Here is a 27,745-nt window from a genome sequence, read left to right on the forward strand (position 1 = left end):
ACATCTTCTATTTATAGCACCTGAGTGAAACAGTGTGGTCACACCCCCACACAGATATGCAAAATTCGGAGGGCAGCATTCCAATGTCAGAATCTCAGGTCAGGCCCTGGTGGGATATTTATGTGTTTGCCTGATCACATGGGAGATTTTCACAGTGTTTCCAGGTAAAACAGTGAGCCCCGTCCTCTCCTAGTCTCCATCCCTGCATTCTTTCTACCTGCCTCGTCATGCAGACATGGCCGCCATCCTTTGAAAGCCGCCCCCATCCTACCTCTCTTCCCCGCTGTGAGCTCGCCCCCAAACGCCGTCAATGACCACGCCAATCTGCACGGGCGGGGCGATGCCCTGTCTGCCGCTCTCCGCCTGGCAGGAGCACGCCACCATTGTTCTGCGCTCACTTCGCGTTTCCTAATCGCATTATCGGGACACGGCCGCCATTCTGCCTGCATCGAAGTGCAGGCCACAGCCAAGCAGTCCGCTTCCGTCGCTGGGGGGGATTCTGATGCTAATCTTATTAAAAACATTATACCAACATTATGTCAACATCATTTCACTAAGCACCTGACTGCCATATTGAAGTTCGTCACGATATGCGCCTGATATTTTGTCGATGTTCTGTCATAGAAGTTGTGACCCCCCCCCCCACGTGGCACTTTCTGGATGCCTCTTTGGAGCTGCCACACTTTCTTATTTCACCAGTTTGAGGAACTGTTAGCATTCATGCTCAGGCACCACACAGCCGATTCCGCATCAGTGCGAACTGCAGTCGTCAGCTGCCAGAGGCTGCAGTTTTCCAGTGGTAGCTGTGCAGTGTGGAGTATTTAATAGCATGTAATTCATCACTATGTGATACGTAGTGATCTATAGCACATTATATAGCTTATTATTTATATAAAGTATAATTACGGTCTGGTTTAATACATGCTTTATACAGTGACACATGCAGAAAAGTTGGATTGGTTGGATTATATTTATGGGGGTGGCCACACCATACTGCGTGTTTTCTATGGTCCCACTTAGAACATTAAATAATCATTATTTTGATGTGGGATGCCAGGAGGGGTGGCCACCCCTTAGAAACACCTCTGGTTGTATATAGAAGTTGATCACTTTGGTGGGGTTGGGGGTTCTGCACAAACAATGGTCATGTCCAATAAGGAAACACAAAAGCTGCGGTGGCCTGCTACTAAAATTCACACCCCCCTGCTCACCCCTAACACGGGGTTCACCCCCCACACCATAATACTTGTACACTCTCTCATAATGACTGGATACTGTTGCGATTTACCAGGGTTTCAAGTGTCATTCAGATACTCTACACCAGTGTTTCTCAAACCAGCCCTTGGGAACAAGACGATCCAAGTTTTCGTTCGCTCTCAGTTCCTCCAGGGACTGGTTTGAGAAACACTGCTCTACACTCTTTTCCACTTCTCCCTTTTCTCCTCCGCTCCAGCTCTCCTTTCCTTCTCTCTTTTGCTGATTCTTCCCTCCATCTGTTCCAATAGATGCTTTCCATCTGCCATAGCAGTTAGCTTTTTCATAGCTGGTTTGATCATCCCTTCGTCTCACTATGAGAGCTACGGACGTCCCATTCTATCCCAAACGTGTTGCTGGTTGAAGTCGCAGCATAGGTTTGTAAAAGCACTGAAATCTGCATTATCAAGTAACCAATAATATTAATGCACAAAATTAGCAGGTGCTTTGAAGCAATGTGATAACAGACAAATACTGTGTCCCTGTATAAATATTAAACTACAGTGATATGATTTTGTGTTCCTCTTTTAATGAATTTCACAGCATCTAAATAAGAGAAGTACTGGGACCAGGTAACAGTGCTTTGTATTCAGTAAACACAGAAGCTATTCTAAATTAGGCCCATTCTATCACGAAAGCTTTTAATTCCTCACCAAACTTAACCCTGGGGAGGAACAGGTGTGAAATCACAGCAATGTTTCAGTGGTCCTGACGTCAAACACAAGCCTCTGATAAAACCACATTAATGCTAATATCTCCACCTAGTGGTGGAATAAGGGCATACAACTTTAGGCTGTCATTTCCTGTGTAAGACTAAACCAGTTAAAAAGACTATCTGCCCCCATGTAGTCATGCTGCTGTACTGTATCACCGATGTGCACATTTCTTATCTTTCAGCAGATAAATATCTGGCTATATAATGAGTGCTATGGGATAATGAGGGTATGTTTTCCTCAGGGTAACACACAGTCCGTAAAGACACCGGCTTGTGCCTGTATGATGTCTGCAAATGGCCGGAGATGCACCATGAGCTTTTAAATCCCAATTTGGAAATGGAAATTCTCAGCAAGGGGGTGGCATGGTGTTGCAGTGGTTCACACCTGTGGGGGTTCGAGTATCTGCCTGGGTTCTGTGTGTGGAGTTTGCATGTTCTCCTTGTGTCATTGTGGGGTTTCCTCCAGGTACCCCCCCCCCACAGTCCAAGAACATGCAGAGGCTTACTAGAGTTCCTAATCTGTGATTGGTGTGTGAGTGCACTCTGTGATGGGCTGGTGCCCCATTTTGGGTTGTTCCCTGCCTTACGCCCATAGGCAACAGACCCCCCACAACCCTGACTAGGATACGTGGCTTTAGAAAACGGATGGAAATCCTCAGCAAGAATATCCTGTATCCTGCCTTGCAGCTGTCCCAGTGCCTTCCTGCCACAGTGTGGTGTTGTGTAACATAACAGCGTCATCTGTCCATTTTGCCAAACCCCTTTTTTAATTGCAGACATCTCAGTATCATTTAACATATTAAAATATACACTTCTAATTTTAAAAATAAACTTCAATGATGTGAAATTGTTAAGAGAACAGAGGAGGCTTCGTTACAGTAACGCACAAAGTAACACACTGGACAGAGACGCTCCTCTGATACTTGACCACTGCACACTAAACTGGCTGCTAAAAGACACTTTCATGTAGCCTTAAGTACTCACTGCATGCCTACTGGCTAATACATTGTGCTGTTTTTTTTTACACGGTCATTAAATCTAAGTGGGTTTCGGTATCCTGGCTAAGGAGCACTGGAATGGTTAAAATGTAAGCCATGAAAATACAGGTCTCTGTTCTGTCCCCTTGCTGTTCGGTGGACATTGCCATGCCCAGTTTCTCGGGTGTGACGGTGCGGCCGGGAGCCAGCTGGTGGATGGGGGGGCTCTGCTTTGTCTCTGACCACTAGCAGCAGGGCCCCTTCCACCGCCAGCCAGGTCAGGTCGGGTCAGGTCCAGGCGGCGGCAGTGGTGTGGTGGGGTCAGTCTAGCTGGCTTCGGAGAGGACAGCCAGCACCGTGTCAGCCTGGGTGGCCAGCTTGGAGCTGGTGTGGTTTGAGAGCTTACTCAAGCTCTCCTTCAGGTTCAGAGACTCCATCTCTTCCTTCAGCAAGCCTGGGAGAGAGAACCACTGCACTGAAACCACTGCGGCGGGGTCACCGTCTGTCCAGTATATAATCAATAAGGTTTTGCAGTAAATGAATGAATGGTCCAGTGCCCAGGCTGAGTACTGACTGGAGTTGGTCAGGCTGCAGATAAGCCCAATGGTGCTAAACTTGACCTCCACGGCCCCCACAGGGTCATCCAGCATCTTCTGCAGGGTGGGCACCAGGCCGGCATCCTGGAAGGGTCCCTCCATGGTCTCTGCAAACAGGACACACACATTGCATTGCAGTATTATTCGTAAATCTCTCTCTATTTGCAGGAAGAACACTAAAACAAAAGGATGGAAATGTTCTTATTTAGCTCACTTTCAAACCTATAGCAGGCCGCAGTATTATTTATGCCTGACGTTTCGCATTGACTGCTGCACACAGGTTTGCATCTGTAATTCTGGAGGAATTTTAGGCCTCACCAATGTCGATAGCCGAAGCAATCGCCAAGGCGATCAGAGCTTCATTTTGCATGATGACATGCTCACTGGTTGCCATGGAGATGAGGTGTCGTATGCCATCTGCTTTGGTAACAGCGTGGATCACGTCCTGTCAGGAAATCAGGGGGGCAGGAGACTTAGCTAGTAGGAGAGCACCATTCCAGCTGTCCATCTTCCCGTATTAGCATCACCTTCAGGAATCTGGGTGTCTAATTTTCATGCCACAATAGCTTATGTTGGCTTGTTCCGTCTTTAACAGTGACTGAAATATTTTTGAAATTCTTGTTACCGTGTTATGATGTCACATACTGATTACAGACAACCTCAAAATAATCTACGTGTATGTCTGTCTGCATGTGTGCGTGTGGATGTCGGGGGCGGGGGGGATCTCACCAGGGCCCGGCTGTGTCTGATGAAAGCAGCCAGGAGGCGGTTGGCCTCCCCCCTGACCCCCGCATGCTCCCGGGCTTCACACCACTGTATAACCCGAGCAAGCAGGCCTTCATCTTTCCCCAGCAGTGTGGCCGCTTCCTCTGACGGAGAGTAAGAGGAGGACAGCATTGCCCCCTCTCCCACACTGCCATTTTAGCACCTCTCTGCTGTTACATAACAAAGTGAAAATGCACAGTGCGAGACAAAGAGAGCAGACAATTGAAAAGACAATGGAGGGCGGGACTGAAGGGCATGCTGGGAATGTCACAGGGCCATACCCACCTCCACAGTGTGCACTTATCTGCAATCTGTACCTAGTCGTTTGGTGTGACAGAACAATGGGGGCTTCATGGCCTGCAATCTGCAGCTTATTGTTCGTTCCTCAGAAGCTCGCGGAGGAAGAGCCACAGTAATGACACTGGAAAGAGACTCGACGGGAAGGCAGGGCTCCGCTGGAGGTACGAGGCCTTATGGAGTTTTTCCACTGCCATCGAGAATCAAGCCGTACTCAAGCCGTCCAGCAAACTGACAGTTTTCCTTTATAAATGATGGGCACTGCACCTGAGTTGTACCCACACTGACATGGCCTTGCTTACTAGCAGGGACAAAAGCATGACCAAACTGAGCTGGTGACTTCACCACCCTCCGGTTGGTCAAATTATCTGAAGGGAAACTGGGCTTATTCTATATATTATTCTATATATTTATTATTAGTAGAATCGCATATCATGATATATTGATGCATTCCTAATAACTCAGAGTTTGAAACTACCTACTTAAACAACTACTATAAAACAGCTATTTGTAATGGGAATTCACAAAAGTGAATGCTAATTCTGGTAGCTTTGGATGCTAAGATAAGTTGTTGATTTTCACAGACTTGGCAACAGAAATTAGCACATAGTAAATCATAATGTAAACCATGCGAACAGTAAATAAGCGTCTCCAAACCCTTCTGCAGTGGTAAACCAATACAAGCAGGAACCGCGCTGTAACTAGTCTCTCTTTGTGGTATGGCCTGGGTAAGGCTTGAGTACGGCCCGGGTATGGCTCAGTTACGGCCTGAGTACGGCTCCGGTACGGCCGGGTACGGCTCGGTTACGGCCCAGGCACGGCTCCGGTACGGCCGGGTACGGCTCGGTTACGGCCCAGGCACGGCTCCGGTACGGCCGGGTACGGCTCGGTTACGGCTCCAGTACGGCCGGGTACGGCTCGGTTACGGCTCCGGTACGGCCGGGTACGGCTCGGTTACGGCCCAGGCACGGCTCCGGTACGGCCGGGTACGGCTCGGTTATGGCCCAGGCACGGCTCCGGTACGGCCGGGTACGGCTCAGTTACGGCCCAGGCACGGCTCCGGTACGGCCGGGTACGGCTCAGTTACGGCCCAGGCACGGCTCCAGTCAAGGCCAGTAATTAAAAGTTTTTGCATGAGCGATTCCTCAAACGTGGCACCTGAGATGGTAGGCTGAGTGTCTTTTGTAAAGTGAAGTGTCTGAGGTCTACAAATTAACTGCAGTCTTCATCCGTCAATCTCAAAGACTCCTATCCCATCATCACAGGGTCGCCCAAGATAGGCTGCTGGTCCACTGCACAACATGCACATACACCTAGCTACACACTCTGGGCAATTTAGTAAACTGCCCATACTGGATGCATGTGTTTATATTGTGAAAGACTGTTTTGTAATATAATCTTTATACAATTCTTGTTTGCTGATGATTACTGTCCTTGTATTGATATCTTTCACGTGAAATTGATTAGTAAACATGGGTTTTCAGCATCTAGTGTTTAATGCGGAAAGGTGGCATCCTATCAGATATGACTGCAGCCATTCTCTTACCCTGACCATCCACCATCATGCGGAGAGTCCCAAGCAGTTTGAACTGCACGGGGGGCATGTCGGACCGCAGCAGGGCCCTAATCCGCTCCACCACGGCATCCTCCAGCATCCGCACCTTGTTGGTGGCTGTAATGGTGCCCACACACTCAATGGTCACTGCATGGAGCCTCAGTGCTGCAGATGCAGAATCGGTAGCTTGGAGCATTTCTGGCACCTGGGATGGCGAGGTTCCTCAGGGCGCTCAGAGCGGCGTGCTGGACGGACACGTCGCCCTGGTCCACGTGCCGCTCTAGCAGGTCTAGGATGTGATGGACCACCCCGAGATCCAGCATCTTCACACAGTTGCTATCTGAGCAGGGAAATAAAATATGTGCATTGTTTGCCATTTGTACAGTTTGCACTTGTTTGGTTTTCACGTACTTCATCTTGTACTCCATGAGAGACACGCCTTTTGGGTCAGCCAGGGTGTAGCACCCCCTGGAGCATTTGGCATTTAGTCTTGCTCAAGGATACTCAGATTGTCTGAGAAGAACAGCAAGATCAGTCCTTTCTCCTTCAGCTAAGTGTGTCAGTGCAGTGGTTCTCAGCTGGTTTAGGCACAACACCCACATTACTCCTCAGGCATTACGTCACCACCCTAAGTTTTTTGTTTGCGTTTATTTTTTTGTTCGTTTGTTTCATTGAAAATCACAAATTTTTTTCTAAATAATTTTTCTTAACCACGCAATCCATGACCCAGTGAAAATGGTTTTGGGTCACAACCCACTGGTTGAGAAGCACTGTTTTAGTGTGTGGAGTGAGATGTGCTGTGGTCCGTGTTCATATTCAGGCCAGATACTGGCAACAGGGTAAAGCACTTAAACTGAATCACTAAGGTGTAAACAGCGTCGGTGAGTTAGGCTGTGATGCGATTCCAGCCATCTGCTTTCTGGCCCCAGGTGTGTGACACCTCGCAGGGTGAGCTTTTGGAGTGTGTACTCTTGCAGTTCTGTCAAGGTTACTTCTTACATATCTTGGCCAAAAGGCATTTAATGATCCCCGTCATCCTGCTCCATGCAATGCCTGTGGAGGAGATTTGACCATGTTACTGCCATTTTGGGTCACCGGCCATCTGATGGCGTGTAGCTAGTGTTTGATGACATGTTCTCTCCTTGTGCCAGTTTGTAAGCGTCTGGCCTTCCTGTGAGAGTTGACTTTTAATCCACATTGCACATAACACATGCAGACATAAACTGCACAGTGAGCTGCCTCACCGTTCCGGGCGAAATTGGCGATCGCCAACGCCCCCGCCTGCTGCAGCTGCATGTTGGAAGACTGCAGCCAGGACAGAACATCCCGGTACACGGGGCCCTTCCCCTCACCGAAACACTTCTGCATGGATTCATCTGTGATACAGGTAATACAAGAGACCACTAGGACCCGGACAACCACCAGAGGAGCTCAGGAAGACCTTAGAAAATCTTCAGACTGAAAACCAGATCGGTAAAGCAAATAGGGTTGCTTTTCAAGGAAGAGATTAGCCACAAAGCCGCAAGGCTGGATGTCACAATTATGTAACAGTTATGATTTAATGGTTATTAAGACACAAGCCTTTTCCGTTGCCATGTGTTTTCTCAGTATGGATGGAGACGGACATGTAGAGTGACATGGAGCATCAAGTTGGAAAAGACCCACCTCCCAGCAGAAGGGACACGATAAGGTTAGAAGCAATTTTGATGCTGCAGAGGTCGTGCGAGTCGGCGCCCCCATGCATTCCTCGGATCATTTCGGATAGGGCCTGCGGGACACCTGACTCCACAAACTGCAGTTTCAGCATATCTGAAAACATGGGGAGAACGCCAAATAGAGGATGAGCACCTCTCTCTGCACTCCCTTCAGCAAGATGACAGAGGCAGCTGAAGTCACTGTCGCTGCAGATGACACACTTCACAGACGGATTGTGCGTCACACTATTTGGAAATGCAGTGGGAAGCTTTCATTTGGGTTCAGATGCATCTTAATCATCTCTTTGACTATGCTGCTCATGAGAAGTCTTTGAATCCTTTGTTAATACGAAGCAAATCACATTATACTTCTGCTGATCCAGGCCTGACAGATTACCGGCTATAAATATAGACCTTGGACTGGTATTATTTAAGCCTTAAATGCATTAATTAACAAGCATGACTGGAATTTCCCACGTCTGCATTCAGCTGACAGTTTCTTAGCATTATGGTTTATTAGGCTAAAGTCCTCGTTTCTTCCTCATCTCTATACACCAGAAAATAAGTTTGTTCCCCCCCCACAACCTCTCACCGCTCTCGCCCAGCGATCCCAGCACCTCCAGGACGATGTGGCGACGCTCGGCATCCGCGGCACGGTGCAGCTGGCAGGTCAGCGCCTCGGCCACGCCCACTTCCGCCAGGGCTTCCCGCGCAGATTCTGAAAGTGGCCAGGGGGAGGGGCCACATCAGACATGGATTCACACGGCTCCCAGCTAGGCCTGGCTAACGGCACGTCAGGTGTGGGCTAAAGCTACGTTAAACAGTGTTGGAATAGAGTAAATAATCCACTGTTGGCGGTATTCCTGTTGTTGCCTGTGGTTTCATTCTCAGCTAATCATCCCGGAAGTGCCGGTAACCGTAACTTTAGTACCATTTGGTGCAATTTATTCTCCTCATTACTGTGCCCTGCTGCTCATTTTAACATAAATTAAGGGTCTCTTAAGGGTGCTACAGCCTCGCCTGCCATCCTGTCTGTATATCTGGCTATTCCCATATCCCCCACACCACCGTGTCTATTTTCAGGCTAATGCAGAGGATCCCTTTACAGACCATTCCTTTTTCACAGTTAAGTTAATTGTCTATTTGAGCGGTTAACATGATTCATGAGGCTTTAGTGGGACGTCTTCCCGCATTGCAGGGGGAAGTCTCCCTCCAGGCATTATTCGTGGGTTTTACTCATGAAAATGCACTCGTGCTTAGCGGTAAACAAATTAGCAATAGCTGATCAAAAAGAAGCCCTTAATCTGCACATAAAAGAGATATATAATTTCATTATAATTTTCTGTAATATCCACAATCATATATTCTTTGTGATGGCTTTTGTAGTGCCCGGGGGGTGATGTCAGGAGTCCCCCTTCTATTTCTGGGCTAGGGGGCGTCTCGCTGCTCACCCATCTCGGCGAGGTTACAGAGAGCCAGCAGACACACGTTAACCAGCGGATCGTTTTCGGGGTAGTCCTGCATAATGGCCACCAGCCGGGGAATGACTCCATTCTGCACCAGGTAATCCTGCTGAACCACTGAGAGGGGGAGAAGCAGAGGACAGACACTGCGGCCTCACGCCACAATAGTGAATCCTCAGACCACACCACCATGTACACATATACAGCTTAGACGGACTGATCACTGATAATCTGACACGCTCTCCAGATGGTAGCGTACTCCTGTGGCCATTTACTGTAATCTTTAGCTTGTCTCATGCCTTCATATGTAATCTTGCCCACAAACGGTTCTCTGCCTTTGGGGCTCCCTTTCCTGCTAACAATTTTTGCTAATGCTTTACATTAACTGCATAATGCATTTATAAAGCATTCATAGAACATTCATAAGCAGCATGTAAGTATCCCTTGACATCATAACTTGCCTTAAGAGCTTTAATATTCATTACTAAAAACATTATATGATTATACAATCATAATGTTTGTTATTAATACATTTTATAACTATTAAGGCATGTTGGAATGTTTAAGTATTAAAGTATTACATGCTGCATATGAGTGTTCTATGGATGCATTATGAAGGTGTACTTAATGTAAACTTAATTTTTCATTCTAGAAATTTTATCGAACGTAACAAATAAGGCATGGAAACATTCAAAGTGTCCAATTTTTCCTGATATTCCCAGAACGTTATCCCACTACTAAAACTAAGACACAAAAATGAAGGGTGGGGCAGTGGTAGCACTGTTGCCTTACCTCTCAAAGGTTGGGGGCTTCAAGGCTACATTTGAAGTGCATTTGAAGTATACGCATATAGCACATAAATAAAATAAATATTATTTTACAACCCTCTTTCCAAGTTGGGACCCTGGGTAAAATGTAAAGACATAATGAATGGTTTGCAAATCATATAATCACACATTTAATTGAAAATAGAACATAGCAAATGAGAAATTTTATAGCTTTATGATAAATATTTGCTCAGTTTAAATTTGATGCACCAACACATTTCAAAAGTTGGACAGAGGCAACAAAAGCCTGTAAAAGTCGTGTGATGCTAAAACAAAAAAATACGGTTGAATATCTCACAACTAATTCGGTTAATTGGCAACAGGGCAGAAATATGACTGGGCATAAAAACAGCCTCCCAGGGAAGCAGAGTCTCTGTACAATGAAGGTGGGTGAGAGGTTCACCACTCTGTGAACAAAATTGCAAAGAATTTGGGAATTTCATCTTCTAGGGTACATACTAACATTAAAGGTTTCAGAGAATCCTCTGAAATCTCTGTATGCAAGGGTCAAAAACCAATATTGGATAGCTGTGATCTTTGGGTCCTCAGGCGGCACTGCATTATAAACTGTACTCACTGCAAATCACTGTAAATCACATTGTAAATCACTGCGGGCATCAAATTCAAACTGAGCACATATCTGTCATAAAACAATAAGATTTCTCAGTTTCAACGTTTGATATGTTGTTTTTGTTCTATTTACAATTAAATATGGGTTTATATGTTTTGTAAATCATTGCATTTCTCTTTTTATTTATATTTTGCACGGCGTCCCAACCTTTTCGGAAATGAGGTTGTATTATCAAACTATATTTTTCAACATTAATCGTATTAAAAGGATGTTGATGTAATCATGCTAACATGCTGACAGAGACAGGACTGCTGTTAAAATGTAAAACGTGGAAATAACGTTCTATTCATGTTACAGTACGAACGTTTTGGGACCTTCGCATAACATTGGTTAAAGTTTTGGGAATGTTCCCTGTTAGCTGGGTTGCTCCCGAGACCTTGGTGTGATCAAATGAGTCATCATCCTCGGGCCGACTCACTGTTATCGAAGCAGATCCTGCCGATGGCGCGTCCTGTGTGCAGTAGCAGCTCCTGGTCCGAGCTCTTCAGCAGGGGCAGTAGGGCGGTCACGAGGCCAGCCTCAATGCATCGCTCCCGTACCGTGGCTGAATGGGCCAGAAAAATGTCCAGAGGTCCCTCAGTGTGTCACGATCGGGGGCGAGCAGAGCGGCGATCGTGCGGGCTGGTGGTCAAGAACTAGGCATACAGGCAGGAATCAGGGCAAACTGGGGATTTACTGGGGGAACAAGGACCAGAGCTGACAAACCACACCATAACCACAATGACGGACAAGGGAGACAAGCAAGACTAGGACTTAAATAGGACAGGACCAATCAAAATAAGCGGACACCGATGGAGACGATCAGGGAAGCACACGTGGGTGACACACGAGGAGCGGACGAGCCGGGCATGACACAGTGGTCCAAACCTCAGTAGTGTCCCTCACTGCTGGCTGACTGGCACAGCTCCCTCCGTCGTATCACGGATTGCACAAGCTAGAAACCTCTCATGTTATTTAATGCTGTGCTGCTGGAAAATGCAGGTCACATTCACCGCTCTGTGATACCCGCCAAGGCCATACAGCTACCTTGCCAGTCAATCACTGTCAGTGATGTGATTTTCTGTTTCAGAGCAATTTGAGATCTTTGTCACCAGGGAAAGCTGTTGACATGTCATGGATTGGTGACAGGCAGAGTAAGTGCCTTTTTTAAATAACAAAATGTATTTTATAGAGCAGATTCTATGAATGTATTATGAACGCATTAGTCAAACTACTCTACCATCCAACTTCTAAAAGTCCGTCCATTTCATAAGCGCTTATGCGGATCAGAATTAAGTTTGTTATTATACTATGTTTTCCTGCATCTATATCTGCATAAGTAAGCAATTTAAGACTTGTGGTTAAAATCTAACTGCATTACCCTTATTTGTAGCCTCAATAGAACTTATTTGTAAAAATATTCAAATAATTCATCAATATTTGCTAAACAAACCCGAAGGACTATAAAATTTTGTTTCATGTCACACTGTTGCTTTTCAGTTATCAATAAGTCACCCATGAAAGAGGATTATCTGTACAGTCAAAAGTGGAAAACTCTCCACCCCACAAACATAGAGGGATAATAGTGAGTTTGTTCATTGTCCTTTTGTCTGACGCCTGCGAGAGATGTGGAGCAAAACAGGATTAATGTACAATGCTGACACAAGCGAAAGGCAAAAGAAAAGCAAGCTGGTATGAATATTAAACCAGTACTATCTCTTTTGTTTGACAGGCCCTGGACCTCCTCGACCCTGCACAGGAGAAGCGGGCATGAAAAACAGACGGGTGCATGGATGGATGGATGATAGATCTCATTTGTTTTGTGCAAATGGTCTAGCACGTTTTTTTTGCTAAGTTTGAATGACAGGGTTTATTTCAGGTCTTGTTCCACAGACCAGTCAGAGTGGTGCTACCTTACATGAGATGTCAGAGACTTTATGGGTAATCCTGTGCACCTGCCACCCCACGTACCCTGTCGGTGATGCCCTCACCTTCCCTGGCCAACTCGGCCACCACCAGGGTCACCTGTGATGTGAGGAGGCTCTTCTTACTCAAGGTCTGCGCCAGTGATGGAAGAATCCCACTGGCAGCTATCTCCTCTGGGGCTCCCTTTCCTGTAAAATACAGAGGACCGCTTGGCTGCCTTTGTATTTGCCTCCTTAAGAGAAAAATGAGTGTCACACAGTCATGGGAAGTAAGGCTGCTCATCCCCCCCCTCCCAGATCGGTAGTTAAGCAGGTATGCAGCCATGAGATGAATGCCGATGAAGCATCTGCCAGCATCGCTACTTTGAACCGAGACGATCAAAAGGCCAACCCTCTATCGACCTGCGGCAAATTTTCCAGCCAGCTGCTGACATTGTCTCCTCATCTGACTTTCTTCTGGTGTGTGGGATGCAGAGAGGAGACACTGCTGCTCCCTTTCTCAGCAGCTGGCCTAGCACTGGCTGTCCTGGACATGAGGGGCCCAAAATAAAGGAGAACAGGCCGGGGCGGGACTTTCAAGGGAGCTCAGCGAGTAGGGGGACAGTGGCAGATGGCAACCGTGACACTGGGCCAAAGGGAATGCTGACGTTATGGAAGTTTCTCTTAGAATTGTCATCCAGCACTGAGGGGGCAGCTAAAGCTGTCAGCGGAGGCATCGTTGCCATGACAACGCCCCCTTACTCAGGAATGAGGGACGTCGAGCGGCTCGTGGCACTTCAGGATGACATTGACGTTGGCCTGTCCGCATTGAGAGGGGGACTAATTAACACACTTAATGAAATGAAAGCCATTACAGGCAAACGTGTAATTTCACGCTTAAGGCTTCCCCGGCTTCCTGGTTATTTATACTCCTCAGCATCTGCTCTGATGGTGGTGTGTGTTTTAAGTATTTCATCCCTACGTCATTTTGGAAGCAATGCAGGGCTCATAACAGGCCGGACTGCAAAAAAAATGCTTCGTAACTATTCTGTCTTTTTCCCAAATACAGATTCACAGGCTTGCGCAGTGAGTGACAGCTCTTTATATATGCATGTTCGCAGGTCAATGCGATTGAGCTAAACCCTTATTGGAACATAACAGCCTCGCTACCTAAGCTGCCTCTTACTGGAGTCATCTTGTCTTCATTGGCTTCTGGGTACATTTTCGTTTTCAGGTCTGTTATCCCAAAAAAATGAGAATGTTAACTTCAGCAGAAGCAGAAGTGACAGTCATCAAACCACACGGGCCAAGATAATGCACCTACCCGCCACCCTGATCCCATGCCTTGTGTCCTGCTGGTAAAGCTTGTCCCACCCCAGAATTATGGATTTCCAAGCCACAGCACCGAATATCACATCAGTGTGTCCGTGTGTATCTGCGTGTGGGTGCCTGTGTATGTGAAACTGCATCGCCCATACTGAGGCTAATCCGTCCGGGCACTCACAGCATATACTCGAGACAGACGTGAAATCGGATTACTGTCTCTGTCCTCCCAATCCACTGCCTGGCTGCTGTTCTGGCTGCTCACTTCCAGTCCGTATTTCCTCCAAATTCTAATCAGGATACAGTGGCCCCACTGGAACGTTCCCAGAAAAGTGCTGTCTTACTCAAAAAGCTACACTGAGCAGCAGGGCCCCGGGTGAGTGTATCTCATGGGAGGGGTAGGAGGTGGGCGTGTGTTTAACGTGACCCGTGACCTCCTCGCAGGACACTCACGCTTTTCCTGCAGCGCAGTAAGCAGGATGTCCAGATGAGGCTTGAGCTCCTCGTCTATGAGTTCGGTGCTGACAGAGATGGCTTTGAGGGCGTCAGTCAGGGAGTCTGCAACAGAGAGAGAGAAGCTTCAGATCAGCCTGTTACGGATCCCAGCCTAGGATTCCACTTCTGCTTATCTACACAAGAAGCTATCGGGGGACCAATAACTCAGAAGTCTAAGGAAAATTAGCGGATAGGCGGCAGGGCTAATACCAACATCACAGGGACTTGTGCCAGTGGCATTAGTGGGCTGGTAAAGCGAAAGCCATCTGACTGTTCTCTGTAGAACATTCTGGCAGTTCAGCCCCAGCCTGAGGGCTAATCTATCTTGACAAAAATGGCATTACAGCCATTATAATCTTAATCCCAAATGTCTCATTTAGTTGCTCTATACATTTTGCATAGTGCCTGGAATATTAAACAAATACATACATAAGTGACTCGCAGACTAGATTGATTCTAGCGCTTCAGGGGAGGCAGATTGGCAAGACATTGAGATCAGACCTGGGCTCTGGGCCATAATGCTGGCACTGAGCATGCTCAGTGACAGGCCTGGGCCCTGTGCCATAGTGCTGGCATTGAGCATGCTCAGTGACAGACCTGGGCCCTGGGCCATATGCTGCATTCCATTTATGTCGGAGGTCAGATCTCTGAAACTGGGAGTGACACACGTGTTAACAGCGTTTCAGTAAAGCAAATCGAAAGTAATTTCGCGATACCAGGGACCTGTTTCAAAAAGCAAGATTTCTTGCTTTCCCGGATAACTTGTTGGATTTCATTTACCCCAGTTTAAATGGCCTTTATCTTTGTTGACTTACATTTAGCCCAGACTACCTTAAATCCGACCGGTTATCCAGCTAAGCAAGAAATCCTGCTTTCTGAAACAGGCCCCAGTTCTAGCCTGGTTAACTGTCGTTGGCAATATCAGTGGATAACAACACATTACGTGGTATTTTGCGCATAAAAACACCACAGCAACACGTCCACAGACAGCGGTTGGACAGTACTGTGTGTACGACCGACTTCATGAGGCACAAACAAGACATAAGTGCGAAAAAACAGTATATACCTACAGCTTTCATTTCTGCTAAAAAGGACTGCAGCCATCTTGAATTCTGAGGTCGGGGTTCTGTATTTTCTTTTGAATTCATTGGAATTACGATTTCAGGGGGCATTCCAGCTGAAATTTCCGACTAGGACCTCAGAATGCTGGTATTGAGCATGCTCAGTGACAGGCCTGTGCCCTGTGCTATAGTGCTGGCATTGAGCATGCTCAGTGACAGGCCTGTGCCCTGTGCTATAGTGCTGGCATTGAGCATGCTCAGTGACAGGCCTGTAGCTGTCATGTAAAAGTACTTTTTCACTTTGGCCCTTTAGTACCTGCTGCAAATGAGGCAGACTAAGTGACAAGGGCTCTGAATAGTGTAAAACATACCATGTTGACCCAAATATAAGACGGGATTTTTTTTCCCTCAAAATACACCTGAAAAAGTGGTGTCATCTTATATTCGGGGCCAAGACAAAAAAAGGAATTTATGGTGCCAAATACGATATTTCGTACCGAATGTTTTCACTCACCATAATATCGATTTTCCATAAGATTTCTTGCATGAGCGTAAGAGTCTAAAAGTGTGAGTGTCACGCCAGATGTGTGAGCTGGCAGCCCTGACAATTTGCAGCTCATTGGGGAAGCTGGGAAAGTGTCACACCTTAATTAAAGTGCAAATTTTACAGTACTTCACACATTATAGCTGAGAAAAACAATGGATTTGAAGTAACTCTAAGAGAATCATTTCACTTCATTAACAGAATAATGTGTTGATCAACATTTTAAATATTACATACTAGATTACTCACGTAGTTGAATGCTTTAACCCTAATTGCATGAAAGGTACACCACAATAATTCAGATATTGAAAAAGAACATCACAGGGAACAGGAAAATGGGGCGAGGATTTCTCATCTGCATTTACTACTTACAAATAAAACCTAAACAAGGTTTTCCGTGCGGGTGGGTGCATTTTACGATCTCCCTGAGATACAACAACAGACGCACAAAGATGCTTTGAAAACATTACATGGCAGCTGGCCATTTCTTCATGGATTGTTGAAATACGCAGCAACTGTAGAAATAGGATCTGACTGAATCCCATTCTGTGGCCAAGACCTTATCTATCTCTAACAGATCAAACTGCCTGCAATGTAGAAAGCTCTCTGATGATCCCTTATGCCAGTGTTTCCCCATCTGGTCCTTGGGGACCCTACAGACAGTCCATGTCTTTTCTCCCTCCCAGCCCACAATTTTGCTGCCTACCAGCTCCTGTCAGAGCATAAACATGCACTGTATGTGGGTCCCGGAGCAAAGGGATTGGAGAACACTAGTTAATAGACAGTCCTACAACGTTCTCTTCTTGGGCCTCTTCTCTTCCAAGAAAAAGCACAGCATTCTCAGCTAAGTTCACCTGCAATTACTAATAACACCTAACATCTCAAAGAATAATGCCAGCTACCATAAAGGCTTAGAAAGGCACTGAGGTTAGCAGATGCAGACCACAACCTGACTACAGTATGTGGGATGCTGTTAAATGTTAAATAATAATAATAAACAATAATTAATGTCTAATAACCACTTATATTGAGGTTATTATAAGGCAGATGTAGATCATTATATGATAGGGTGTACATTGGACCTCAGTTGCATGTGTATGAATTTGGGGAACCGTATCGCCATTATCACCCTTTGGCAGGATTGGATGTTGAAGGTCAAGAGATTTACTTACGTTTCCGTTAGAATGACGCACAGCTGATTGTGACTTTAGTTAAGCCCCTAATTGCAGCCTACAAGCCTTAAGTTTCATACAACAGCCCTAGTGTGTGAGGGTTCTGCAACCATGATCTGAGCCACGAAATGAGCCGCCTCTGCATCTTCATGCTGATTCCGGCCTTTTTCCTCCGTCTGATTGTGCCCCGTTTACCCCGTAGGTTGTAAAGGCTTATTTACAGACTCGTCTTTCTGTTCGCTGTCCCTGTTTATGTTTCCCGCACAATCACTTTCTTTTTTGTCACTGGTTCCCCTTCCTAGGTTCCTGGGTTGTAAAAGATGCAGAACCTGCACATGGTAGGACCTGGGAGCAGCAGATCACGGGACCCGGAAGGAGCAGGCCAAGGACCCAGAGACAGAACATCAGCCAACACTTGTATGTGAAAACATGTCAGGCTCATTTAGAATCAATTTAGAGAACCTTAAATATAATGTATCATTTAATATTAATAATGATAATCACGACCTCCTGTCGTCAGTGGCAGTGGAATGAACAATACAAGCATGAATAAAACAAGCCTTAGAAGGAATAAAATAAATAGCGTCATCAGCAGTCACAGACATCACAGTAATAACCATTCCGACAGAAAGATTACAAACCTATAAATGAGGGGCCGGTCTCCCATTGTCACCCCGGTGCCCAGTAGACCAGAGCTGGAGGTTTCAGACTCCCTGACTTTTGTGCGGATAAGCAGGGGTCAGGGAACAGTCAGAAATTTCAAACCCGAAACTGCATTTTCAGTCCCATACACTAATTTCTAAACAACTAAAGGCATTTTAAAGGGGAAAAACATTTTTCTTGCATTGCTCGTTCCTTTCTCGTACTTTTGCCCCTGGCATCTTCCTCCATCACCCTCCGACTCGCGGGGCTAGAGAGCGAAAGCATCCTTCTCGGAGTGAGGCAGAGCCCCGGTAAAGGACACAGAGCACGGACAGGCGGCAGGGGTAATCCGCAATAAGCAGTAAGGAAATAGACTGTAGGGGCGGGTCAGCAGGTTCCCCTCACACCCCCTGTGCTTCCCAGCTGAGTGCTGACTGCCCCTTGCAGGATCCCCACATCCCACACCATTGAAGACAAGTTTGGTTTTTTTAGTAGCTCCTGTGTGAGTCACACTCGGCTCCCCGCTCAGCCTCAGCCTGATGGTGGGACTCCAGTTGTAACCTTTATCCCTATGAAGTTCCTCAGATTGACCTTTAAATACCGGAAAAGCTTCGGTTCCTCCAGCATCCATCCCAGTCCCAGCACATGCCTCCACGTCCGGCAGCCTCTCCCCGCCTGGCATTGCCCAGACATCCCAGAACAGACACAAGACCAGACACAAAGGGTCTGGAGAAAGCACCCTACTCACCCATGATGCAACCACCTCCTGTCCCTCGGTGAGAGTGCTCCCGGCGCGTGTGTCCTGGTGTTTGTTGGCTCTTGTTGCTTGTATGCGTGTGTGTGTGTATATGTGTGTGTTTGAGAGAGTCCCAGCAGAGGCAGTGGGCAGCCTTCAGGCCAAGTATGCTATCTCTCCCGGATCCACTCCTGCCAACTGAACTGTCAGCATCTGCTGCTGTCGTGCTGTTATGCTCGTCGTCTACCGGCTCTGCCTGGCCCTCTCTCTCTCTCTCTCTCTCTCTCCCTGTTTTCTGTGCCCCTGTCTTCCCGCTTTTAAGTGCCTGTCTGTCTCTCCGTTTCCCACTTTCACTGGTCTCGCTCTCTCCCTCTCTAACTGTTTCTATCAACTCTTGCTCACCCATCCCAGCTTTATCTCTCTCTCTCTCCTTCTCTCTCTCCCCCTTCTTGCTCTGCACCATCACACTCTAAATCCCAAATCTCCCTAAAGCTCCTCAGCTTCAGCAATCAGACTCTTGAAAACAGAGATTGAAACGCAGCACCTGTCAGAGAACATCAGTGACCAGATGGGCGTACATGGTGGTGCCCTTTCCTCTACGTATCTGGTGTTGAATCAGGACCCTGCAGCTATTTCCTGCTGGATGGATCCAGGGTAATGAGGCTTATGCTTCCAAATATGAAGTTTTAACTCTGGGTGAGAAACCATCATCTATGAGGCCTGCTGTTGAGGCTAGAAACTGTAGCCAAATCTAGCAGGATGGCTCAGTGGGTTTGGTCGCTGTCTCACACATCCAGGGCTGCCAGTTTGAACACCCTCAGTGATGTCTGTTCAGTTTTTAGGTTTCTTTTTTTCCAAGATGCTCTGCTTTCCTCCCACGGTACAGAAATAGGAAACGTTGGTGAGCTGGCTGTTAGCGTGTGGGTACCTTATGATAGCATATGGACAGAGTACCTGCTATATGACCTTAATTGGAGAAGTGGCTTTTGTTATTTTAAAAATTACTGACATCCACCTTGCAGCCCTTAAAATAATGCAAATTCTGATGTCAGATTTTAAATGACGTGCTTACTTAACTGGCTTTATATCCATATGGACAATTTTGATGGGTATATTTAGAAGCTGCAGTGTTTCATGTAATTAAAACCAGATGGCAACCAGGTGGCTGCATTTTTAACTCAAGGGTTACCTGCAGAGTTTATAATACACACTACCTGTGTGTAATATTATGTATGTTCCGTATATAACTATATCGTTAGCTACTGCATAGCATAAATATTACCCAGAACGTAGCATTTCTAATTTGACCACAGTTTGGGAATATGACAAAATACATTCGTGTACGAAAGTTTCATATGCTAAACCTCTTAATTACTGTGGTATGTATACCCAAGCCTATATGTTTACGCAACACGGAGTCACGAATTGACTATTTCAGCGCATTCCTGTAATCGTTCCCTACATGCAGTTTATTTTATTCATAAGGGTATCGAGATTATTTACATGGAATAAATAATCTCAATCACATTTCCTTTTCCAATTTTGCAGTAGCCTAAATGATTGCGCGTTATATATGAAATTTAATACAGAAATTCCCAAGCTCCTACTTTTGAATCTGTACGGTTGCTGTACTTTCGGAGTGATTTAAGGATAATTGGTGCCACCTAGTGGCCAGTTCCTACCATTGCAGGTTAACAGGCTGAATCTGCGCATGCGTACCCAAGCTGCATTCTGACCTTTTACCACGTGTTCTTTCCCGCGACCAGGAATGCGCGCTGTTGTTGGACCTGCATCCCTTCAGGGGAGGTGGATGTGGTAGAAGCGTGAAGCAGCGACCCGCTTTGCAGATTTCACAATGTCTAAACAAAGCAGCATTTTCAACTTTTTCACCAAGTCTCCACCCTTGGTTAGTAAAGTAAAACCCAGCCCGTCTCCTACAGAAGCGGACCTGCCGTCTTCCGTACCCAAGTCTAACAGTTCTCCGAAAGAGGATGCGAAGCAGGCGCCTTTACAGAACACTAAAAAACCCCAGCAAAAACTGGGCAAAACGCCGGCTAAGGGAGGCCTCAGTGGTTTCCTCTCTGAGAAAAAGTCTTCAGATAAAGAAAGGTAATGGGTGGGATTGACACGATGCTTAATTCTTGTTTGGGGTTTCAAATTGACAATATATCTGTAATATGGATATATTTGTAATATCTGATGCTTTGCAAGTTTTGTTTTGTACTTTTGATAGACTGCCTTATTGTAACTTTTTTTAATGATATTTATCGATGCCATATTTAAACAGAATATTTCGCCTTAAACATAAATGTGCATCATGTTTTGTGTATCTGTGGACTCATCCCGGCTGCCGTATTTGTATCGAGTGAAGTTGAAGTTAAAGAGCCGCTGTGGTCCTGCTGACATATCGGTACAGTGTTCCTCACCATGATAATGCTGTGCAGCCTGCGTTCAGTGGCTTGGCGAGGGTTGCGCTTGCGCGGTAGTGTGGCGGGAAGCCGTGATACCTGACACCGGCTCGCGCGAGGGTCGGCGCCCCCACCGGTCTGGATTCTCTTTTGTACCGTTGGATAGTCGTTGGTTACTTGGAAGTGACTCTATCCTCGGCGAGTCTTGTTTGTTTCGTGCGGCAAAAAAATTATTACTTTGTCAGAAAATGTGCTTGTGAGACATCAATACACTGACAATTAATAAAACGTGGAACAGCAGTATAATTCTCTGGACCCCGTATTGTTAGCAATATACATAACGTGCGACCTGTGTGCTCCGCTCCTGCCATTCTATGCCAGTCATTAACAAAGGTGCCCATAACCCCTCCCACAGCTCAGCATGCACATTCACTGCCGGTAACCTGGTTTGGACCAAGCTGGAAGGGCACCCCTGGTGGCCATGCATGGTGGTGCCCCAGCCTCTCACGGGGCAGCAGATGCGGGGCCGTGGTCGTGATCAGCGCCTGCACGTCCATTTCTTCGATGAACCTCCTACTCGGGGGTGGGTCAGTGTTAAATATGTCAGGGATTACCAAGGTGAGTATTGGGGTTAGGGTCAGGGATGGTGTACTTGTAGGGGGGATGATTAAATTTTTTAAATGAGTGTCAGAAATATATAAGAATCTCTTCTGAGTGTTAATGTGGTTTTGATTTAATAATTTGTATAGAGTGCTGTGCAAAATGTCGTCAATGCAGCTGTCGCCTTGCCCTCACATCAGTGTCCCCTGTCCGTAGGTTCGGATAGTGCTGATGCGAAGAGCGGGGGCCTGTTCTTCAGCGGGAAACCGATGATTCGCCAGGCGATGGAGCTGGCGGACCTTGCTCTGGCTGACAGTCCGCAGAAGCGACTAAAGATGGCCATCTGCATGGATCCTTCTGAAGATGAGGATGAAGAGGAAGATATGGAGGTTAGCTGCTCAATTGAGTAGATCTGAAGTTTTAGGTGTTTGTGTGTATTGTGGGACTTTATACAATCTATTCACAAAGCAGTATATGGGAGGTTTATTCATAACAAGTTGGAAGTCATGGTAGTTCTTGGTATGTTAATGTGGACTAATTTGTATAATTTCCTCTAAAGCTAGACAAGTCAATTCCGACTGATGCAGACATGACTTTGGGGGAGGAAGAGGAGGAGGAAGTAGTGAAGGCAAAATCCAGCCACCGCTCTTCCAAAAGTAGAGGAGGCGTGCAGCAGAAACCCAAGCGTCGGCGAATTATTGTAGCATCAGATAGTGATGGTTCTGATGAAGAATTCAAGCCAGAGCCCACAGGGAGCAGCAGTGAGGAAGATGAAGAGGCTAGCAGCGGAGTAGAGGAAGGAGAGGAGAATGAACCAGAACCAGAGTCAGAACCAGACAGCCCTGTTAAGCCCATCAAACGGAAGCGCCCTGCAGAGAAACCGACTAAAAGCAACCCCCCTTCCATGGGATGCCCCAGAAAAACCCTTGGGTCTCCATCCTTTGTCACAGCTGAGACCAAGTCAAGGCTGTCAGCCTTCTCAGCTCCGGAGACCTTTGAGAGCCAGAACAGTGGTGCAGGTGGGGGTGCCGGTGAGGGAAGCACCATATGGGACCATGAGAAGCTGGACTGGCTGCAGGATGGCAAGAGGAAGGATGCCAGGAGGCGCCGTCAAATAGTAGAGGACTATGACCCGACTACCTTGTATGTTCCTGAGGACTTCCTGAACAAATGCACCCCTGGCATGCGACGCTGGTGGCAGCTGAAGTCTGAGATGTTTGACACTGTTATCTTCTACAAGGTGGGAAAGTTCTACGAGCTCTACCACATGGATGCCGTCACTGCGGTCAACGAGCTGGGTATCACCTTCATGAAGGGCACGTGGGCACACTCTGGCTTCCCCGAAATCGGCTTCGCCCGCTTCTCAGATGTCCTGGTGCAGAAAGGCTACAAGGTGGCCCGTGTGGAGCAGACTGAGACACCCGAGATGATGGAGGCACGCTGCAAAACCATGGCTCGGCCGACTAAGTTTGACCGTGTGGTTCGCAGGGAGGTGTGCCGAATCATCACCCGGGGCACTCAGACATACAGTGTGCTTGATGGTGCACCTTCAGAGGCCCAGAGCAAGTTTCTGCTGAGCGTGAAGGAGAAGGCAGAGGAGGAGACCTCGGGCTGTCAGCGCACGTACGGAGTTAGTTTTGTCGACACGTCAGTGGGCCGCTTCCACGTGGGCCAGTTCAGAGATGACCGGCACTGTTCCCGTTTCCGCACATTGGTGGCGCACTTCCCCCCTGCACAGGTGCTATTTGAAAAGGGCAACCTGTCAGCAGAAACACGCAAGCTCATGAAGTCTTCTCTGGCCTCTGCCATGCAGGAGGGCCTCACAGCAGGGACTCAGTTCTGGGATGCCTCCAAGACCCTCAAGTTGCTTTCTGAGGAGAATTATTTTAAAGAGACTGGAACACAGGGCGAAGATGATAATGTTCTCCCTGCAGTGCTCAAGGCCATGACCTCTGAGAGCGACTCACTAAGCCTCACCCCAGGGGAAGGGTACGAGCTGGCCCTTTCTGCTCTGGGTGCCTGCATCTTCTACTTAAAGAAGTGCTTGGTGGACCAGGAGCTGCTGTCTCTGGCCGACTTTGAGGAGTACATCCCTGTGGATGTGGAAATGGAGCAGTCGGACAGCCCGTCCAGCTTCTTCGCACGGACTCGCCAGCGCATGGTTCTTGATGGGGTGACTCTAGTCAACCTGGAGATTCTTCAGAATAGCTCCACAGGTGGCTTGGAGGGGACCCTGCTAGACCTCCTGGACTCTTGCTGCACTCCCTTTGGAAAGCGCCTTCTGAAGCAGTGGTTGTGTGCTCCACTCTGTAACCCCTCCTCCATTGAAGACCGACTTAACGCTTTGGAGGATCTGATGGGTATGCCGGCTGAAGCCAGCGAGGCTGAGGAGCTGCTGAAGAAGCTCCCGGACATGGAGAGGCTACTGAGTAAGATCCACAGCATGGGGACACCCCTGAAGAGCAAGGACCACCCTGACAGCCGAGCAGTCCTCTATGAGGAGATCACCTACAGCAAGCGAAAGATTGCTGACTTTCTGTCAGCCCTGGAGGGCTTTAAGACCATGCAGCAGATTGTGTCTGCCATGGAGCCAGTGGCAGAGGCTTTCCGATCCAAGCTGCTCCGCCAGGTGATGATCCAGAAAGCCAAAAATGAGGAGGGCCTCTTTCCTGACCTCTCGGCAGAACTGAGGCGCTGGGACACGGCCTTCGATCACCAGAAGGCCCGTAACACTGGTGTCATCAGCCCCAAGAGTGGCTTTGACCCAGATTATGACCAAGCACTGACTGGCATCAAGGACTGTGAGCGGGTTCTGCAGGAATACCTGGACCGGCAGAAGAAGCGACTGGGATGCAAGAGCCTGACGTACTGGGGCACAGGGAGGAACCGGTACCAATTAGAGGTGCCTGACAGTGTGCAAGAACGGAACATTCCTGAGGAGTATGAGGTCAAGTCTACTAAGAAGGGCTGGAAGCGGTACTGGACCCCAGAGATCGAGCGGCAGTTCTCAGAGCTACAGAGCTGGGAGGACCAAAGGGATTCTGCCCTTAAGGACTGCATGCGCAAACTCTTCTACAACTTCGACAAGAACTGCAGAGACTGGAAGATGGCTGTGGAGTGCATGGCAGTGCTGGGTAAGAGGAAACAAGCATCAGTGCTTACAGGCCGGATTTCTCCTTCATAGCTTAGATGTGCGTTTCGACACTGACCCAAATACGACTACTGACAGCAGGTGGAAAGTCACGTGATCACACGCATGCAGTTTTGCACCAGATGACTAAGACAACTGCAGGCAGTCGCTATTTACAGTGAATACATTTTGAGCAATTTATCCCTGAAGATCTGTTTTCTGTTCTCCACATTCGCTGTAAGAAACATTCTTCAGCATGTAGATTAGGTTAAAGATGTACTTCTTGAGTTATGTCTTTTTTGTGGTATCATTCAGTTCGGTTTATTTTTATATAGTGCCTCTCACAGCGGGCGTCCCAAGGTGCTTTACATGGATGTGTTGTGATACATTACAACATCATTAGTAATACAGAACAGGAAAAAGGAAGGAAAGAAATGAGAGCCAGATGACGACAAACCCACTGAACATAATGACTATATCACATCTCTTCATTATCACTTCCTTTTGTAGTTTTTTCCACAGTTGATTAAATGATTTGGTTTTTATTGTAAAAGCTTGGACTCAATTCAGGGTTCTTTTTTGCTTGAATCGAACCTGCAACTGTTGGGCCACAATTTAATTTTCTTAGCTACAGTGGTGTTGTGTTTTGTGAGCTGGTGATAAAATGCAAGTTTCTTGTGGCTTTAATTGGTAATTAATCCCCCCACAGATGTGTTGCTGAGCATGACTCGATACAGCCAAGGTGGAGATGGGCCTATGAGCCGGCCCGAGGTTCTGCTCCCATCAGAAGGCATACAGTCTGCGCCTTTCTTGGATCTGAGAGGCTCCCGTCATCCCTGTGTAACAAAGACCTTCTTTGGTGACGACTTCATCCCCAATGATGTCTGTATCGGTTGCCCTGGTGATGATCCAGAGGGGAGCAATGCAACCTGTGTTCTTGTTACTGGGCCCAACATGGGGGGCAAGTCTACCCTAATGAGACAGGTATGCCCCCCCCCCCTCCAATTGAATCATGGCCATATTGTATTGACAGTGAATTATCACTGTGTGATTTGTTTCCTGCGCAGTGTGGCCTGGTGGTCATCCTGGCCCAGCTAGGTTGCTATGTGCCTGCGGAGAGCCTTCGCATGAGTCCCGTTGACAGGATCTTCACCCGACTGGGTGCCTCTGACCGCATCATGGCCGGTGAGCTTCAGTGAACGGCTGGGATGTCAGGGGTGTGCAGAGCACTGGAGTTTATACCTGCTTTGTGCTCCAGGGGAGAGCACCTTCTTTGTGGAGCTGAGTGAGACTGCGAGTATCCTGCATCATGGGACCAGCCATTCTTTGGTGCTCCTGGATGAACTGGGTAAATTGATGTTTCTTTAATTTTCTCGGGATACAGGTATTTGAACAAATGTTTATGCTAAATCCTTCAGCGTCCAGTAGATGAAAGCCTGACTCATGCGCTCCCTTGCCTTCTGTTGGCAGGAAGGGGCACCGCCACATACGATGGCACAGCAATCGCCAGCGCAGTGGTGAAGGAGCTGGCAGAGCAAATCTGCTGTCGCACACTTTTCTCCACCCACTACCATTCTCTGGTCGAAGACCATTCCCAGAATCCTGCTGTGAAACTAGGCCACATGGTGAGGCTGATCCACAGTATTATCACCATAGACCGCTTATACTGATCCCTGTAATTCAGCATGTAAATCGGTCGCCCCAAAGGCTCTTGTGATTGTAGCGCATAACCTGTACTCCCTTCCTTCCGTCAGGCGTGCATGGTGGAGAACGAATGTGAAGACCCCAGTCAGGAAACCATCACTTTCCTCTACAAGTTCATCGCGGGGGCATGCCCTAAGAGCTACGGCTTCAACGCTGCCCGGCTGGCCAACATCCCGGAGGAGGTGATTCAGCTGGGGCATAAGAAGGCCTGCGAGTTTGAGAGAAACACAGTGTCCCTCCGAGTTTTCAAGTACGTGCTGATATTCCTTTCTATTCGTAGCGGGGTTCTGTCTGTTCAGCTGACAGTCCCGTTTGGTAGGGGTGGCATTTTCATACAGGTATAGTTTGGAGGACTAACTACTATTCGTATACCATCATCTCAGAGACCAGATATGTGATGCAGGTAAACGAGGTTACCCAGTGGGCACAGTGCTCCTTCAGCGTCAGAAATTGACGACCGGCAAAGGGCTAAAACACCCCAAGAAATCTCAGAATGCCCCTAAAGACTGTGATCAAAGGGCAACATTTCAGATAAAAGAAATAATTTACCAGTTTAGGCCAATATCCTAATCCTACATTAAGCCATTTTTTTTAATTCATTCCACAATTTCCATTTTTATCTCCAACACGCAGTCATGCAAACAGCCCTGTAGGTTACACTTTGTATGTATATAACCTTATGTTAAGAAAAAACAAATGGCCGTAAGCTATTTCATTTGAAAGACCGACGTAATTTTCATTCATAAACGAATGTATGATACATATACAAAGGCCATTAATAGCTAGATAGCACCGTCTCCTGCTTTCCTCGCATACAGATAGTATTCTACATACATACAGATGATTGCATCTCTCTCTGAAACAGCAGTATGATTATTTAGTCATGTTGGCAAATGCAGTGATTATCGTATGCATTAATCACTATTACTTTTAAAAAGTCTCCCATTTTTTGGACAGTGGGCCATTATATATTAGTCTGAGCTGGGAAGCAGTGAGAGTGCTTCATTCCTACGGAGACGTGTCACTTCTTGCTCACCCTTGTTTTCACCAGGGAGCTCTGGCTCTTTGCAGACAACCCCAACGCCGCCCCTGGCCGCTTCTCCACTTTGCTGCGGATGATCGGTGACCATTAGGGAGCGCGAGGGTTTGTGTATCACTTGGCTCCCCCTCCCCCCACCACCCCACCCCCACAGAAATATTCACTACTGAAATGATCTAATAAAATTTTATTTTTAAAAATGACCAGTTTCCTTTTACTTTCTAGGAAATTAAA

General features: G+C 47.2%; 2 protein-coding genes and 1 long non-coding RNA gene across 7 annotated transcripts; 2 read left to right on the forward strand and 1 right to left on the reverse strand.

Annotated features, from left to right (window-relative positions):
- Positions 1 to 2,733: 2,733 nt before the first annotated feature.
- On the reverse strand, positions 2,734 to 19,139 carry si:dkey-191g9.5 (rap1 GTPase-GDP dissociation stimulator 1). Of its 4 annotated transcripts, none has more exons than XM_049002817.1 (14): positions 18,643 to 19,139; positions 14,434 to 14,538; positions 12,745 to 12,867; positions 11,193 to 11,318; positions 9,305 to 9,433; positions 8,446 to 8,571; positions 7,825 to 7,968; positions 7,404 to 7,535; positions 6,365 to 6,499; positions 6,151 to 6,276; positions 4,272 to 4,411; positions 3,861 to 3,987; positions 3,521 to 3,649; positions 2,734 to 3,400 (listed from the first exon to the last, which is right to left on the reverse strand). In XM_049002817.1, exons 1-14 carry the CDS (start codon positions 19,091 to 19,093, stop codon positions 3,273 to 3,275), a joined length of 2,121 nt encoding a protein of 706 aa, XP_048858774.1. In that variant the 5' UTR covers positions 19,094 to 19,139; the 3' UTR covers positions 2,734 to 3,272. The 4 variants fall into 4 exon arrangements, with proteins under 4 accessions (XP_048858774.1, XP_048858775.1, XP_048858776.1 ...); XM_049002818.1 differs by lacking the exon at positions 18,643 to 19,139 and adding an exon at positions 15,542 to 15,677; XM_049002819.1 differs by lacking the exon at positions 18,643 to 19,139 and adding an exon at positions 15,546 to 15,671.
- On the forward strand, positions 4,616 to 12,862 carry LOC125726432 (uncharacterized). The gene is made up of 3 exons (XR_007388180.1): positions 4,616 to 4,768; positions 11,844 to 11,907; positions 12,486 to 12,862. It is a non-coding gene; the product is annotated as an uncharacterized LOC125726432 (long non-coding RNA).
- A 1,224-nt stretch (positions 19,140 to 20,363) lies between the features above and the next one.
- On the forward strand, positions 20,364 to 27,679 carry msh6 (mutS homolog 6 (E. coli)). Of its 2 annotated transcripts, none has more exons than XM_049002739.1 (10): positions 20,364 to 20,739; positions 21,454 to 21,656; positions 21,855 to 22,027; positions 22,198 to 24,772; positions 25,478 to 25,752; positions 25,836 to 25,953; positions 26,027 to 26,116; positions 26,239 to 26,393; positions 26,523 to 26,722; positions 27,524 to 27,679. In XM_049002739.1, exons 1-10 carry the CDS (start codon positions 20,486 to 20,488, stop codon positions 27,603 to 27,605), a joined length of 4,125 nt encoding a protein of 1,374 aa, XP_048858696.1. In that variant the 5' UTR covers positions 20,364 to 20,485; the 3' UTR covers positions 27,606 to 27,679. The 2 variants fall into 2 exon arrangements, with proteins under 2 accessions (XP_048858696.1, XP_048858697.1); XM_049002740.1 differs by lacking the exon at positions 20,364 to 20,739 and adding an exon at positions 21,125 to 21,236.
- The last annotated feature ends 66 nt before the right edge of the window (positions 27,680 to 27,745 follow it).

This window comes from Brienomyrus brachyistius, unplaced genomic scaffold (genome assembly GCF_023856365.1).
Source record: "Brienomyrus brachyistius isolate T26 unplaced genomic scaffold, BBRACH_0.4 scaffold71, whole genome shotgun sequence".
Lineage (NCBI taxonomy): Eukaryota > Metazoa > Chordata > Actinopteri > Osteoglossiformes > Mormyridae > Brienomyrus > Brienomyrus brachyistius.

Coding starts and splice junctions, on each gene's coding strand:
- si:dkey-191g9.5 (XM_049002817.1), bottom strand. CDS start 19,093: ATGGTGCAGAGCAAGAAGGGGGAGAGAGAGAAGGAGAGAGAGAGAGAT. Junction 11,319..12,744: donor GGCCGAGTTGGCCAGGGAAG/GTGAGGGCATCA, acceptor TGGCCCATTCAG/CCACGGTACGGGAGCGATGC. Junction 7,969..8,445: donor GGGATCGCTGGGCGAGAGCG/GTGAGAGGTTGT, acceptor CCATGTTTTCAG/ATATGCTGAAACTGCAGTTT.
- msh6 (XM_049002739.1), top strand. CDS start 20,486: ATGTCTAAACAAAGCAGCATTTTCAACTTTTTCACCAAGTCTCCACCC. Junction 26,117..26,238: donor GGTGCTCCTGGATGAACTGG/GTAAATTGATGT, acceptor TTCTGTTGGCAG/GAAGGGGCACCGCCACATAC. Junction 26,394..26,522: donor CTGTGAAACTAGGCCACATG/GTGAGGCTGATC, acceptor TCCTTCCGTCAG/GCGTGCATGGTGGAGAACGA.